The 16,988-nt window shown below is 39.4% G+C and overlaps 1 protein-coding gene across 1 annotated transcript; it reads right to left on the minus strand.

Annotated features, from left to right (window-relative positions):
• Nucleotides 1–524: 524 nt before the first annotated feature.
• LOC109041331 (solute carrier family 23 member 2) lies at nt 525–16,840 on the minus strand. The gene is made up of 14 exons (XM_019057660.2): nt 16,569–16,840; nt 13,271–13,420; nt 12,702–12,859; nt 11,120–11,325; nt 9,267–9,393; nt 8,507–8,627; nt 7,676–7,817; nt 6,660–6,773; nt 4,900–5,039; nt 3,636–3,783; nt 3,291–3,370; nt 2,515–2,656; nt 1,861–1,981; nt 525–1,118 (listed from the first exon to the last, which is right to left on the minus strand). Exons 1-14 carry the CDS (start codon nt 16,608–16,610, stop codon nt 1,058–1,060), a joined length of 1,752 nt encoding a protein of 583 aa, XP_018913205.2. The 5' UTR covers nt 16,611–16,840; the 3' UTR covers nt 525–1,057.
• Nucleotides 16,841–16,988: the final 148 nt, after the last annotated feature.

Below are 16,988 nucleotides of genomic sequence, written 5' to 3' on the forward strand. Positions count from 1 at the left end.
AACGGTAATTCTTTAAAACTTCCGTGATTTTTCTTCTATATGTGCGAGGAAAATTCTGCAAAAATTTCAAGGAATCATGTCCATTTGTTCTCCTTTAAAAAAATAACATAGTTGCGGAGATTTTCAGACACCGCAAACGAGTTATGTGATTGCCGACTTGCACCGTCGAAATGCTTTAGCGTCACACACAATTAATCACTTCCTCAGTACACTCTAGTCTACCTCAGCATTAACGCCAATAAACTTGCAGCGAGTAAGATTGAAGGGGTTTTAAACGTCCGTTTCAAAGGTTGCTTGAAATGTATCCTTGGTGCATACTAGTGTACATACGGGCGGTTAATTAAACAAGTAGTTAACAGTTGTTGTCGTTGCGAGACTAATGATGTCATGGATAAGATCTTAGTTTCATTTTACAAATCTAACTCTGACATTGTCAATTGAAACGAAAATCATTTCATTTGCTCACACATGTCATACAATGAGCAATGTGGTTGATGTGGCAAACGTGTTGAGCAAGAAGAGATGCAAAACAGAAACTATATTTATTTTCCAAATTTAACAAATAACATTCCTCGATTCAAAATCTGCAAAGAATTAACGATGTAGCTAATGGTTACAATGCATTAGTTCCGAGAATGCTTTCTCTGCAGCTATACATAGCTATTTCAAGTGTTTCAAGTTTAAATTTACACAATTTACTTACGAATATCAAAAATAATATCTAAGTTCAGGAACTTGTCTATGTCAATGATTATGACACAACATGAGAATCATCAAACATTAATTTTATACATTTATCTACAAATCCATGAGCATGTCAATGCTCGTGATATTAGCTGCACTTTGTTCCTAAAGGACCGCTTTTTGTGACCCATCCCCACGTGCCACTGCTTTTGAATTACATCGAGGATTTGCTACAACTACATACTACAAACTGGATCTTAGGCATAAATTTCCATATAACTTCAAGGTTTAATGGGTCGTCTCCACGCATGCCCATGATAATATGTTTTCTCTCACTTTGAATTATAATTGCATTTTTGAGTTCTTAGTAGCCTTAGTTGGACTTTTTTGGATTGTAAGTAGGCAAAAAAGGGATGTACGAAGTCCATTTCCACCTGGAAAAAATAAGAAATTATTAAAATAACTAGAAATCAGGGGTACTTAAACAATGAATGAACCCCTCCGTCTTTATTTTTTCTATACCCTACCTCTCCTCCACCCCACAGATATTTTGCTTTTTCGTTGATATTCTCCTCTTATTATTCTTAATATTCGTCGATTCTTTGGTAAAAAGTGGATTTTAAAGTAATTCGGTTTTTAATGCATGCAACTCGAGTCATGCAGGTAATACGCCCCCCGTCAAACTGTTCTAGGATCCTAGAGAATTACCGGGGGGGGGGGGGGGGGGGAGGTTCCTCTCTGGAGCGAGTGCTTTCTAGAGAGGACCTTAACTTTCACCTCTCTTACTATGTAGAAATATTTTCCAATATTCCGTCGAAGGGCAAGCTCTCGCCTAAAGCGGAAAGATTTTTATACGAACTCTTTCATAATTGAACTAGCGGGCCTAAAATTACTTTTTAAAAGACAATATTGAGATCTATACACGGAATGTTTGTATTAAAAATTTTAAAATCCGTCTAAAAACTACATTTTTTGCATCGTTAAATCAGAAATCGTAATTACGCTGAGGTTTTACATTTTTGAGATGGTTTATTTACCGCAAGTCTAGATATTTCTCTGTGCAGTAATGCCGCTATATCTTGATTTTGATTTTTTGGCTCTCCAGTCCACTTTCCTATAAGGACAATTACACTTTTTGTTTCTCATTATCCTGAGCATGAGTAACTTGAAACTTACCTTCTAAGTAAGGACATTCCCACGGGCCAATCGTAGGTGCTCTTTTCGCCTGACACAGTAGGTTCTGCTTCCAGTTTCATCTGGTTTGCCCATGCGATTAATCCACGATCTTCAGGAGTCCCTGATAGACAACATAATTATATATGCAAATGACTTTCTAATATAGGAATGATATAAAAAGAATTTTGACGCAGAACTTACGCCAGAAAATCACATTTGGCTATATCGAATTGACAAGGTCAGGCAACATAATCTTATAGTGTTTTAACCTTTAGACACGAGTCACACTATTCCATAAACAATATGCCCATATAGTCAGAATAAATACACTGGAGAATTCATTTTTGATCGGCATAGCAGATTCATTTGCTTGTTCAACCGTGGACTCAAAAAAGAGGTTTCGAAAACAAGGGTCAACTTATGCAAAGGGAAAAAAGAAAACAAATACTGGAGGGTTTGCATTCCAAAGCTCCTGTTTGACATAGACATGGACTACATTTTGCCATGAGAAACATCTTTATGTCTGGCTAATTTTAGGGACAACGTATGTGCCTTTCATATTCCGATGCAGATAGGTGCTTTTGCGGCTGAGCCAGAGATAGAAGTTCCTCATTGCAGAATGCAGTCTGTATAATTTCTGATAAATATGTTTACCCGGTATGATGTGATCTAATATACATCCAGTTGCTCCTCCGACCAAGATACTAGTGCTCAGCAACACCGTGAGAATATTATCTGCGACAGCGTTTCCGGTTTGAATAGCACCTGGGTTCGCCTGCATCCATTGTGGCAACACCTAAAATTGCATTTTTAGAACAACTTGGAATGAAATATTCGCAATACATATCTAGATCACAATTTTTTTCGCATGGAACACGTGGCTCACGTTTAGCATGGAACACGTGGCTCACGTTTAGCATGTAACGCGGTAGCATGTTCCTGATAAGACAGCTATAGTCTATCCAAAAATGCATCAAGGTTAAATGGACTAGGTACATTTTGCAATTAGGAACTATGAATTCTGGCCCGGTTTAAAAACAACGTTTGCGCCATTAGTTTCCCTGTGTACAGAAGTGTGTTTTCAAATGAGCCAGAATTTATAGTTCCAAAGTGCAAAATGCAGTCCAAATGAAAGAGCAAAAAATTTTTCCGCCGAATCCACAGGCTGAAAGGAGTCGTTCTTAAGTAGTTCCCTGAAATCTGCGCGAGTCGCGCGCTTTTACAAATCTTTGAGAATGTGTGACTGGAGTGCAGGGGAAGGCCCTGCCTAGCTATGAGGGCGCGCTTTTACGCCGTATGGTCATATGTTATTTATTTACTTATTTTTTTTATTTATTTTTTTTTTTTCGAAAAATTTGACTCTAAGTGAAAATTATTTGTCCTACACAATTATTTAGGTGTCTTTTCTCTCTATAATACAATAGACTCACCAATGAGAAAAACATTGAAAATCCGATTATGTACAAATTGCGCGATGCATTGAGATTGACGTACTGCAAGGCCGATAAACCTGAAACAAATTTAAAAAGAATCGATCTATTATTGACACTTAATCATCAGTATAGTGAGAAAAAAGAAAAAATAAGACAAAAACTTTGAGAAGCTCATTGTTTTAAAATGAATAATTATAATGTTATATATAGATGAAAAATTCACTAAAAATAGTTGTGGCACATCAGAAAGATTTCATGTTTGTAAGCACTGCATTTAATAATATAATAAAATACCCAAATGAGCATATAGGTGCATCATCGTATATAAGTTACTTTGCTTACCAAAAGCTGTTATCATTCCGAACATAACGCAGAAAATGCCACCAATGACAGGCTCCGGAATGATGATGAAAACCGCTCCAAATTTATTGATCACTCCCTGCAGGAGCATGAGAATGCATGCATATTGAATGACTCTACGGCTACCAATCTGTAAATTTACAAAATAATTCTCATCAACAATGGTTTCATGGAGTGAAAGATCCAAACTGAACTTTTGACACTCCTTCGACTCAGGGTTGCAATTTTTCATAAGAAGTGAAGTCTTGAAGTTTCATGTAAAATATTTCATAAAATTTAGGAAAAATACGAAAGATATTCAAAAATATTTTTGAATAATATAAATTTACTGCAAAATTAACTGAAAAGCCAATGGTTCTTGACTTTGGGTGATTTTTTATGTATTTTATTACATTTTTATAAATTTTATGAAATATTTGAGTAAAATTGCTCGCAATGAGATTCCAAATTTCTTTAGAATGTTAGTTAAATCCCCCTAAATCGGTTAAATTTAATCGGTTAAGTTCCGTAAACCTATCTCTGTGTGGACAAGGCCTTCCATATATCTAAAAATGAACGAAAAAATTATGAAAGAACAAACATAAATGTGATTTAATAATTTTAACTTCCGCCACCGCGCCGCGCAGACCGCACTGTGTTTGCGCAATGCGTGAAGTATTCAGGATACAGTCTTGTATAAACTATGCTGACCCAGACGCTAACGCCGACCGCTGCTGCACGCACCGTGTTTGACGCAATGCGTGAAGTATTCATGCAGTCTTGTAGGCGCTATGCGTTTTACGCTGTGCGCCGCCCGCTGCTGGCCGCAGCGACCGCACTGTCTTTGACGCAATGCGTGAAGTATTCATGCAGTCTTGTAGGCGCTAATATGTGTTGCATGCCGACCGCCGCGCCGCGCCGCGCCGAGGGTTTCTTCTTTCCATCTCATCAAGTTCTCGTCATCATTGCTCTCTTCGCCGCGCCGTTCCAGGCCGAATTCCGTGTTCGATTTCTCTCTTAGTCTTAACTCGACTAATTAAAGGTGCTGTCTAATGTAGCACAAAGAGACGATAAAATTAGAGATATACTCTCAGGAAATGAGAACTTTTGTCACCTTTTCTCGTTTGTAATTGTTTTCGGAATCCGATTTTTCTTTATAGCTACATTTTAAAAAATTGCAAAATTTGCTGCCCCCCAAATTTGCGGCTATGGGCCGCGGCCCATGTGGCCACCCCGTAAGTCCGGTCCTGGGTTGTTGCCCCTTTACCTTTGTCACTCCTATCGCTCCGACATTCTCACCGAACGTGTTCGTACCGTTCCCGCTTCCCCACAGACCAGCAAGCACTGTTCCCAGTCCTTCTGTACCAATGCCTCGATTAATAGCGTGAACCGGTGGGGGTGGTGCTCCTGTGAACTCAAAGAGGAAAAAAATCAAACATTTTTGACACTGGATTAGAATTTTTGTGGGGGTACCTATTATTCAATCCATGCATTCTATATGAGACATCTTCTAGAAGCACGATGGTGCCAGTACACGGAGAACAATTTTTTGTTGGATCAATAAGAATTCCAATTAATAATTTTTGGATGAAAATTCTTGTTAAGTCTTGAAGTTAAGTTTAAAAAGGCGAAATATGAAATGTTTGCAGCTTTAATCATTTGTGCTTCATTTGCGAAAAGTTCTTCCGGCCTCGATCTCCTTTTTTAGGTACAGTCGCCAAGGCCAACACTAGGCCAATTTGTTGAATAAAAAATAAACAAGAGGCCATAAGCTTTCCAATTTTGGCTGCAGTTGCAAAGAAGAAGAACAAACATCTAACTGGTTGCCGAATATGCCCAATATATCCCCGGCCCAATGTTGTACCAGGTGGCCCAAAGTTGGCCTTACTGACTGTAAAACAAGCATTGCCCATAATGTCTCAAAATTCTGTCTAACAGGAAGGATGTCTATATATTTAATATCCTAAGGCCTTTTTTGGCCTCCAACAGTTTGTGCTAATTCGATCTCAGAAACTACTGGACCGATTTTCCTCCGATTTGTTTTAAATGAAAGCTCTTACGCCGTAGACGTGCCAACATCCCTTGGTTTTTCGATTTGCGCGACCGACGTTGCAAAATTTACCTCGATTTGATAACGACATATTTGCATTTTTGACGCTGGACAGTTTGTGCTAATTCGATCTCGGAAACTACTGGACCGATTTTCCTCGGATTTGTTTTAAATGAAAGCTCTTACGCTGTAGACGTGCCAACATCCTTTGGTTTTTCGATTTCCGCGACCGACGTTGCAAAATTTACCTTGATTTGATAACGACATATTTGCATTTTTTGACGCTGGACAGTTTGTGCTAATTCGATCTCGGAAACTACTGGACCGATTTTCCTCGGATTTGTTTTAAATGAAAGCTCATAGGGTCTAGATGTGCCAAGACCCCTTCGTTTTTCGATTTGCGCGACCGAAGTTGCAAAATTTACCTCGATTTGATAACGACATATTTGCGTTTTTGACGCTGGACGAGTCATATGGTTGGGGGACCTCCCACCCTCTGATTTTCCGTTTCCCTCTCCACGTAAATCCATCCCTACCTGCTCACAACACGTGTCACCCTGCTACCCTAGCATGGGTCCTACGGCAGTTTCACTCATGTCGGGGGTCGGTTCATGTCTTCTTCCAAGAGAATTGGTGATTTATCTTCACCCTTTCGCACCGTTACATTTTCAAAAAGTGTTCTGATTTTCTTTTCCAGGAGTGTTATTTATTTTTCAAGGTTGTTTCTTTTTCTAAAAGTAGGTAATTTTTAGTTTCCTATTCTTAGTTTTTGAATTTATCATTTTGCCTCCAAGAAGTCCTCTAAGCACTGGTAGTAGCAAAATTTGGCTCGCGAAGCGAGCCAACAGTTACTCGCAGAGCGAGTAACTGGGGGTCCAGGGGGCTTGCCCCCGGCTAGCGGCGCAAGCGAGCGTAGCGAGCTGAAGCAGCTAGTTAATTTTAAGACATTTTTTGACTGCGATTTTCAAGGTACCTACCACACATTTTGGCGGTCGTAGGATAGTAACTGATAGATTCCACCGTGCAGGCTAGCACTCCAGCTAACATTCCGAGGACACCAGAGGCACTGACCGTAGGTATTCCCCATTGACCTGAAAATCATGAATTTAATGGATGAGGAGCTTTTACATATACATACATACGTAGCAAGTCGTCCAGAGCTTTCGGCGTGAACACTCATGACTAATGAGTAGCTCCCCTCCCCCCACAAGTACGTTGCCAGGAATTTCTTTCGGGGGGGGGAGGGGGGCTAGACCGGTCAAGGAGGATCGAAGCCCCCCTCCAGAATAAGAAGGGCACGGGGTTATTACCTGAACATTTTTGGATAAGACTCCCCTGAAAACTATACAACATCTCACCATTTTACACCGACTTCTGAGTTGTAATGAAATTAGTCTTTCGTGACGACTTCAGACTTTCATGAGGAAAAACACTCGCCGCTGTATTCTAAAGACAGTGGGCACATAAATTGAAACAACTTACTGCTTGAAAAAAGAGAATGTATTGTCTTTTATAAGTACCTACAATTTTCAACCCTGTTTTTTTTAACGTTGTGCATCGGATCTGGAATCACACACTCATCATCATGCTCAAATCCTCAATAAATCGCTAGAAAACTTTGATCCTCTGACGTATAAGTTTTACTTCCTCAAAATAAGATTCACAGGCCTCCTCATATTGATGTTAATGCACAGTTTATATGAGAATCGACGGTAAAACTGCAAAAACGTGTATTTCGCGGTTTGCAACGTTAAATGGAAGACTACTCAACGCCGTGTCTTGAAAACTTCCCTGAAACAAGAAGACTCTTTGTGAATATGTACTATTCAAATTTCGAGCCATGATGTCGATTCTTTATCCTGAAAAAAATAAAATAAAATAAGTGCGTGGATTTTGCAACACGGGAAACGAGAAACGCATTTTTGCAGTTTCATCTTCGTGATATGTTATCGAAGCAGCTTAAAAAGCTTAATTTTCTTGACTGAAATAGTACCTGGATATGGAACTCGGAACCACGATGAAGCGTGGACGATGTTCAGTTTAATGTCTGTTCTCGCGGGATGCCCGGGTGGGAAGTAGTCGATGTATGTGAGGATTGCGCAGACTGCCCACATGATCATGATCGTCAGAAGCACCTGTAAGTCAAATTCCAAAAATTCTCAAGCTATAGACTCTATAGGGCTTTGGATACCACAAATGGGGCATAATGATCTGTTATCAATTTCTCTGAGGCACACATCTATCACGTCTAATCATGACAGCTCATTCGTTTAAAAGAGTAACGGGTCTATGGGTGGGGTTCGGGCTCATTAACTTCCAAACCCCCCTCCCCCTCCATCCAGATCCGACAATTTTCCGGGAGGGCGATTTTTTTTATTTTTATTTTTATAAAAAATTGAGTTTTATCGAGACTTCGCCTGGGTTAGTGTGTTAGGAGTTTGGAGATTTCTTATTCTTACCATCTAATTTCATTACGTTATGCCGAGCTCAAGCACATACAGTAATGAACAGATATAGGTACTTTGAAAGTGCTTGAAATTACCAGTTAAAGATAATGTTTCTTGAGTGCTTACATAGTTTTCCACCTTCAAAACCTGCATTGAACTTGATTCCTTGACTTATTCTCCCACGATCTTGCAAAATATATATTTCTTTTAATTCTTAGTGTTTGCATCGTCTTTCAAAAGCAAGCGTAAGTCATAGCCGGTCCCTAACAAGTCATGCACCGGAATTCACCACGCTGGTCTTTAAGGTTGTTTGCACAATAGACCAGAAGTTTAGATTCCTGGGATATTAAAATGTCCAATGACTTATGACAACTTACCGGAAAAAGCTTGAACAGATTGAACCAAGTTATTTTCAGTCCGTGTTTTGAGGAGTATTTTATCCCCGGGACCTTAACCTCCGTCATGATTTGAGAGAACAAAGTCAACAAGATAATCGTTCTGAAAATGAAAAGAAATACAGCAAAATTAGAATTTTTAAAGAATAAAGACACACTCAAAAGATAGTTCATTTTTTAACGCATGGTAAGAAGTAAAGATTATACTAACCGTATCTGAATGTTGTGTATGTTGCCTAGCTACTAATTGAAGGGGCTCCGCTTGCTTAATGCAATGAATTCGAATACTTTTCAATTTTTTGTTGCATTGCAGACTGCCTGTTTATTTTGACTCATGAAACTCATTTAAGTGACCTCTAAAATCGGCAGTATTAATCAAAATTTGTAAAAATATTTGAATTTCATGATAAATGGAAATTGCAACCTTATTTCAACATTTTGTTACACTGTGTAACTGTGCATCTTTTCTACCCTTACACACATATATCGAGTCTAATATTTATGACAGTGTACTATAATTTGTCTAGAATCGCTAACGAAGGGGTCTGTGGGGATTCGAGCCCATAAAACTCGAATCCCCCCCCCCCCCCAACTATGTCCAACTGATTGCCAGGAGAGGATTTTTTTTTTTTTTTTTTTTTTTTTTTTTTTTTTTTTTTTAATGGAGTATATCCATTTCAGAATTAGGTTAAATGAGGTGAAGAATTGAAAATCTATACCTCAATTTAAAAGTTCAACTTACGCTCCTGCTATTGACCAGTCTTGTGATGCGGCAGCCCCTGCGTTTGCGAACAACGACAAACCGACCATCGAAACCGTTGGCACTATAGTCAGTGGAGTTACATATCGAAGAATTATTCCCATGCATCCTGCAAACAGAAAATTTAAAACAAAACTGAAGTCTCTCACTTTTATAGCCATACATCAATTTAACCCGCATTTTCCACAGGCTTTAATTTTCCAAATACGGGAGTTAACGGGGAAGGGCGATTTAGGCTCTATACAAAATTTACTTAGACTTGGAAAAATTTCAAACCGCTGTTTAAAAGAGTGTCTCGAGGACACGCTGCTGCCGAATAAAAACCCAGAAATGCAGAAGCAAGCTGGAGTTATGAAAGTTTGAAATTATAGAAAAGCAATTTTAAGCGGACGAGCAAATACAGTTTTAATCTATGTCTTCAAAGCTTGATGCACTTTTACGCACATGCAATTGGACCGCGTTTAGCAGAAGGGAACCAAGCCCTCATCAGTGATGACGGCTATTTCCATTTAAATATTCCGTCACATTCTTACGGCGCAATGATACAACTATTTGAACTCTCCGGAATGCGTGAGGTATCACGCCGCATTTGAAGGCGTTTTCAAAACAGCCAAGTTCCAATACCCGGATTATCGTTTTGCACAGTTCATATTATTTTGTTTCCATTTCTAACGACTTGTTTAATTATAATCCTCCTATAAAAACCACCCATTTACTAAATACAATTCTAGCTGAAGCGCACTTCAGCTATGCATTCACCACTGCAAAAGTGTCAAAGGAAATCGACATGCCCAGCGCCATGGAGACGATCTCCATTTAAATCTTCCGTCACATTCTTACGCAATGATACAACTATTTGAACTCTCCGGAATGCGTGAGGTATCACGCCGCATTTGAAGGCGTTTTCAAAACAGCCAAGTTCCAATACCCGGATTATCGTTTTGCACAGTTCATATTATTTTGTTTCCATTTCTAACGACTTGTTTAATTATAATCCTCCTATAAAAACCACCCATTTACTAAATACAATTCTAGCTGAAGCGCACTTCAGCTATGCATTCACCACTGCAAAAGTGTCAAAGGAAATCGACATGCCCAGCGCCATGGAGACGATCTCCATTTAAATCTTCCGTCACATTCTTACGCAATGATACAACTATTTGAACTCTCCGGAATGCGTGAGGTATCACGCCGCATTTGAAGGCGTTTTCAAAACAGCCAAGTTCCGATACCCGGATTATCGTTTTGCATAGTTCATATTCTTCTGTTATATTCCGTACCACTCGTTTATTTTCAATCCTCGTAGATGGATCCTCGTAGATACACATGGATTAAAAATAATGTTAAAAGTCACTAGATTCCCAATTAAGTATGATCCCCAAAAAAGCTGGTGACCAGTCTTTGATACTGTCAATGTTAATCATTCACCTGTACTGCCATGCTTAAGAAAAACGCCGCATGAATATTCGAGAGTTGCCAAATTTCCCTCGATAAAATGTTTATTTTTTTGGGAAAGCTATATGGATATTTTCCCTTGAAATTTTCAGGAACTTTAGGTGAAATTGCAAACAAAATTTTCTGAAAACTTCGAAGAAAAATATTCACAAATTTTATTGAAAATTTGTGATTTACTGAAGGAAATTTGGCAGCGCCTGGAGGCTCATACGGTGTTTTGCCTTAGCACGGCAGTGTAGTTCGTGTGGTTATACGTTAAACAATCTTGTACTGACTCTTAGATTGCGTGGGGGCAGTTCATAAGCAGCAACCTAGTATAGCCACCAACATTATTTTTTTACACATACGTGTAGCTAGATTTCATTGAATTTTAACACTACCGAAGTATCCAATAAAAACTTGGAACAGGGCTGAGACGGCTATGGCACCCGATAACTCCCTCATGCGAACTTGCCACAGTTCGGTCCGATCATCCGGAGACAGAGATTTTATGTAATCGCTTGATGGACACTTCCACTCAGGTAAATGTAAAATCGCTAACGTTGGCACCAAGAAAGATATGGTTCCGCCCTGAACGATTGGCAGTCTGGAAAACGAAACAAATGATTTTGTCATCAGCTGGAAGAGCGAGCGAGAAAAAATAACACTGAAGCTTTTCGTGTAATCATTTACAGCATCGATAATCTCGAGGCATTGATACAGCTGCTTTTAGTAGCATAGAAGTATTTTAAAAAAGCATACCTTGAAAAATACCCAAAAATGTCAAACCAAATCGGAGTCAACATGGTATAAGGTTTGTAGTTTTAGGTGCGTAGTTTTGAGTCAAAATATTTCAAATTTTCACATTTATCATGTAAGGAGTTCTGAGATGGCTGAATTTTAATGCCTTTTTTCATCCTCTTCAGCCTAAAAATGAAATTAATCTTCCTCAACTATACTTACCCCTAAAATTTCAGAGAAGTTCCCTATGAAAAATTAATGGAGCGGAGGCAATGTGTAGGCTCTTACACGGCGAAGGACAATTTGCATGCATCATCTTAGCAACACCTGATGGCTGAGAGTATAAGCTTCACAACGGTGTATTTGGATTTTTTATGGCCTCAATAGTATGCTTGAGATAAAAACAGACAAGCTTAGTTTTAGTACCGCAGCCTCTCGGTAATGGGTCAAATACAAACGGAGGAAAAAACTTCGATCTATATTGAACCCGAAGTTCTTCGGTTCTGGTAAGTGGTAACCGTCCCACATTTTAGTCCCAGAAAAACCTCGGTTCAGCCTGAACCTAAATTCGGTTTCGGCTGACCAAAAACTTCGGTTACCTGAACCGAAAAACATTGATGTCCTATATGAATAGAAGTTCAGTCACTGTAACCGAACCATATTTCTCAGTGTAAGCATTAAAGTCTAAAATATGTTGACAGGATATAAATTGTATTACAATTTACAATCTGGAACTATTTACAATTTTGGCTCAGTTTAAAAGCAACGTATGTCCCCTAGTTTCCCTAGAAACATAAGTGTTTCTACGGATGAACCAGATATTGTAGTTCCAAAAAAGTCCAATTATGGGGACAGTTCTTTTTTCTAGCTTGAGCTGTGTGTATACACGGAGGAAGAAACTTCGTGCGTGAAATCCAAAGTTCCAGTTGCGAGGCGTGAATGATCGATAATCGATATTTCCCCATTTGAAGCTGTGGTAAAGAATCGATTATTATTGAAGTATTCGTTGCAAACACCGTGTTTATCGATCCTTTTCCATAGGTTTAAATGGCAGATCAATCGATACATCGCAAAGCACGCCACACCACTGCGAGGTTCACATGAATCTCTGAAGTTTTCGGATCGTACATCCGAAAACTTCGAAAATCCACATGACCTAAAATTCGGGTCCTACCCACGAAGTTTTTTTTACCATGTATAACGATTTTCGTATGAGAGTAATGAAAAACTCGAAAGACTGACCTGCACCCAAACGTTGCCTGAATGAATGTTACTATTCCGGTGACGAAAATCATAGTCGAAATTATATGTCCCCTGGCCGGGTCGCTCTCCTCCATACAAAGCGCGGGAGTCAAGATGAATGGAATCGATACGATCGCTCCAATCATGGTCAAATAATGCTGGCAAATGAAAGGGTCAACAGTTTAAATGTGCTGAATCAAAAGTATTTTTCAGAATGCTATAAAAAGTAAATCATACACGAATTCGCTGCCTATTCTTCCATATTTTAATTTTAAGAATCAATATGATAATTATAATTTTTTGTTTTGTTTTATAGTTGGCCAGGTTAACCTGCGCTTCCGACTCAAGGGGGTCCGAAGTTGCGCTACGAAGCGTAGGAAGAGTGGGAGGGAGGTTGTAATTGCCGGAAAAAAGCATTACGTAAATTATGAACGGTCCCTCAGTCGCTCGAATCCCAACTTCTTTCAAATCGAACGTCGACTTAAATGAACGAGCAATCGACTTTAAAACTGATGAGACTAAGCCTCAGATGAGATTGACGCTATGAAACGCTTTGTAACTCAGCTTACCTGTAAAGCCATGAAAATACATAAGTACCATGGTGGTGTGTCGTCAATGCCGTACGTTAAATCACTTTGTGCGTTTTCTTCATTGACCTCAGGTGATAAATCATACTGGTTTACACTCCCGCCCAGCTCTGAATCGACCAGCCCCGTCTCCTGATATGCAGTAAACATGAAATTAGTAAAAAAAAAACACGAATAACTATTGCACTTGGTTTAGTAAAAACCCACATCGTCGTATTTTGGGAAAACGATTGAGTTGAGAGTATAGTTCTGTTTTGAATATTCAACTAATCGTAGATTTTCTCCTGTCGAAAATTCAAAGTCGAAAAAAAAATAATTTGAAAATGAACATATTCGTTGAACTTTGTCCCTAAATTGAATGTATTTCTGCCAAAAGGAACTATAAGCATTAAGGAATGAGCCATGAAACCCATAAGAATATATGCATAACAGGGTTCACGTCATTATGCTTGTAGTTCAGTTTGGCAGAAATACGTCCAATTGAGTCTTACGAAGGAATAAAACTTTAAACCCTCGCTCTCCTCGGTTTATAGACTGAAAATGTAAGGTGCATTTCTTTTACTTAGGTCCGAACAGTCTTCCAGTTATTTTGAGCAAAAGGTACATAGCCAGTGACGGTCTGGCTCGAAAATTCTTGAGGTGCTGATGCGTTTTCGGAATCCCTTCCTCATGGGCGGGGCTCCCTCTAAGTAACACGAAGCCCTCCTTTGTTTGAAATTTTCTATTTTTGGAGGCCCCTACAAGAAACCTGCCGAGACCCTCTGAGCCATTCGTCAGAATTTCTGGGGTACTAGCACTCCTAGCCATCAGACCGCCCCCGTGCATACCACCTTTTTAATGTCAAATTAGCAACACGTATCTTTCGTTCTGTTTTTCGAGGGCTTTGTAAATAAAATCAAAATCAAAAGAAAATGAGGGGAAAGTGAGCTCAACACTTCATATTTTCGGAAAGTTGTCTGAGATTTTTTTGGCTGACATCTACGAAATATTTTCGCTGCATTCCACTCCTCAGTTCACTTGAATGTGTGAATAAATATAGATCACTCTCTGTTACTCTAATGATGTTTACTGGAGACAGACTCTGCTTGTCCGGTCGTGGGTGCACATTAAGAGTTCATTTTGCCCTATCAAATAGTTTCCACGGCGCCAATAGAATGTGAAAGTATACCCAAGTGGACAAATGAGCGAATGGATATTTACAGCGACTGAGACAAAATATGTCTACCTGAAGTGATGATACCGCACCTTGTTGCGCGACTGACAATGAATTAGAGCTCTTTTTTGTGGACAAATTGGAGGCTTGATTATGAGTTGTGCTAAAAATGAAGCCGCATTTTACATAATCGTGTAGGTAACTGAGAACGAAATGTGGATGTGGGAACCACAGTCACCTTAATTTTAAGAGGTTACATCAAGTAGACGCCAATTGAACATGCCGTTTAGCATACCCTGGTAAAAATTGGCAGTAGAATCTGTGTTCCAAAATACCATAGACCTAAAGCGTGCTGTAAGATTTCCAATAGCTTCTGTAGCCGGCTGTACAATTTCTTTCAGCCTTTTATAGCCGATGGCGATTAAGCAACAGCCAGACGATAAAGTGTATGCTAAACGTTACGAAATACGGATACTAGGACTTAGTTAGTTTTTGGACTACCGCTCTTTTTTTGTGCCGTAGTATCTTGATTTATTTTGCGAGGAAAGCTCCGTACTTTTGAAGGATGCCTGTCATTCTTAATATGTTGGAGCGCCTTCAATTTCTTATGATACTGTGCAATACATCTGGTGTGAAATAGTTGCTTCAGACGCCGTGGCACGCTGCGGCGCGGCGGGCGGGCAGAGAGCGCGAAACGCGCATTGGCGCCTTCAAACCTAACAGGGATACTTCACGCATTGCGCAATGCGTGAAGTATCCCTGTTAGGTTTGTAGGCGCCAGTGCGTCGCCGCTCCGCTTTATGTTAGGCTCTAATATTTAATCTCGCGTAGTCAGCGTTTTTCAACTCATGATTTTGAAATGTTTGCACACTCTGTATGGATTATTCTCATTTTAATTGATGAATAAAAAAATGTTTTAAAGGAAAATATAATGTGTGTTTTGTAAATATTGAGGTAGTTCCGTATCAAACTTAATGATTTCCAAAGCACACGAATTTCTACACAATTTCTTATTGCCTTTTATAGCCAATGGCGATAAAGTGTAAAACCCGGCGATAGGAACTATAGCCCGACTGTATACTTGTTTATAGCTTCGTATAGTCCGGCTATATGATTTGCTCCGCTTACAGCTACATGATTTTCAAAAGTCTTCTTTAGTCGGCTCTAAGAACTCCTATGGTATTTTGAAACGCAGCTCCTATCGCCAATTTTTACCAGGGTAAAGGATTCAAAGATATTTTTAAGGAAACTCTCCAACTTCAAAATAGTTTTTAAAACTTAAACATTTGTGGTGGAGATCTCTCAGAAACATTTTGATAATTTGAATAGGAACTTGGACTTTCCTTAAAGAAATTCCCGTTCAGTTCGTATCGTTAAAATAAATGATAAATTAATAATATCGAGATATAAAATCGAAAAAGCTGGAAAAGCAGGAAAACGTAAAAAGTGGCAGGAGGTGACATGCCATATTTGAGCGTCTGGTCGGTCATTTAAAACTTTTGCGACTTCGGAAAACTATCCCGAAACTACAAGATACACCGAAGAGGGTGAGAGGTCTTCGGAACTTGTCTCTTCATTCTCTATTTAATTTTTATTTTAAAAAAAAGGAACGAAAATCACTGAATACCTATACTGAAGCCGACGGATCACGACGAGATGGAAGGGCCGTCTCGCGTCAGGGTGAATATAAGGAGTATTTGGCAAAATTGTGGCAATTTGTGACATAAGCGTAAGAAAAAAGAAAGAGAGAGATTGGAAGGGGCGAAAAGTGTCACTGCTTTGAGATTTATAGGGAACAGGAGTTTTGAAAAGAAGAAGCTCAAGAACTCTCTGCGTCCCTGCCATATGCAAGAAACTCGATATTGTTAAACATTTTCAAGGACCTACCCTGATTTCCCTTTCAGCTTCAGGATGACCCTCAAACCTCTTCTTTCTCACAAGGCGCCTTGATAAATCTCGATTGGGAAGCCCCCCCCCCCCCAAAAAAAAAAAAAAAACCAAAAAAAAATCCGACTCAGAGGAAAGAGCTTTTGAGGCGTTAGAGCATAATTTACGGATGCGGTCATTTCAATAATGTAAGCAATGCAAGTCTCAGTTTTGCAGAATTTTGAGGTCGGTTTTACTTACGCTGCTGAAAGCGGCTGACTTCCCGTTTGTCTTCATCTCCATTGTACTGCTGTCTTTTTCCCCTCGGACGACCGATCACAAAATATCCTCGATAAATTGCACCATGAGCTCGAATACTCTGCTCGGGCGTGGAAATGATAGGTCAGTGACACGTTGAAACTTCACTGAAATATTGAAGTGTCGCGTCGCGGGGAGATTCTCAAGAAGAGCACCCGGCCGGGACGCATCGGTAATTAAGACTAAACGAAGAAACTAATTGGAGTTTATTGGTTAGTTATTATTGCCAGGTTGCTCTTCACTTATCTCGAAGATTTATTCGGCTTTATTGCCCGGCTCGGTGTCCGCTGAATTATCGATGTAACTCTTATCTTTTTTTGTAATCTTTTCCTTCGTTGTTTTTGCGACTATTCTCAAGGACTC

The sequence above is a fragment of the Bemisia tabaci genome, chromosome 1, assembly GCF_918797505.1.
Source record: "Bemisia tabaci chromosome 1, PGI_BMITA_v3".
In the NCBI taxonomy this organism is placed as follows: domain Eukaryota; kingdom Metazoa; phylum Arthropoda; class Insecta; order Hemiptera; family Aleyrodidae; genus Bemisia; species Bemisia tabaci.

Bases quoted from the DNA above. Each gene is read 5' to 3' on its own strand.
- LOC109041331 (XM_019057660.2), bottom strand. From the start codon at position 16,610: ATGGAGATGAAGACAAACGGGAAGTCAGCCGCTTTCAGCAGC. The intron at 8,628-9,266 runs GTAAGTTGAACT...TTTCATTTTCAG, and splicing joins GACTGGTCAATAGCAGGAGC to AACGATTATCTTGTTGACTT. The intron at 1,982-2,514 runs GTAAACATATTT...GTTGTCTATCAG, and splicing joins ATTAGATCACATCATACCGG to GGACTCCTGAAGATCGTGGA.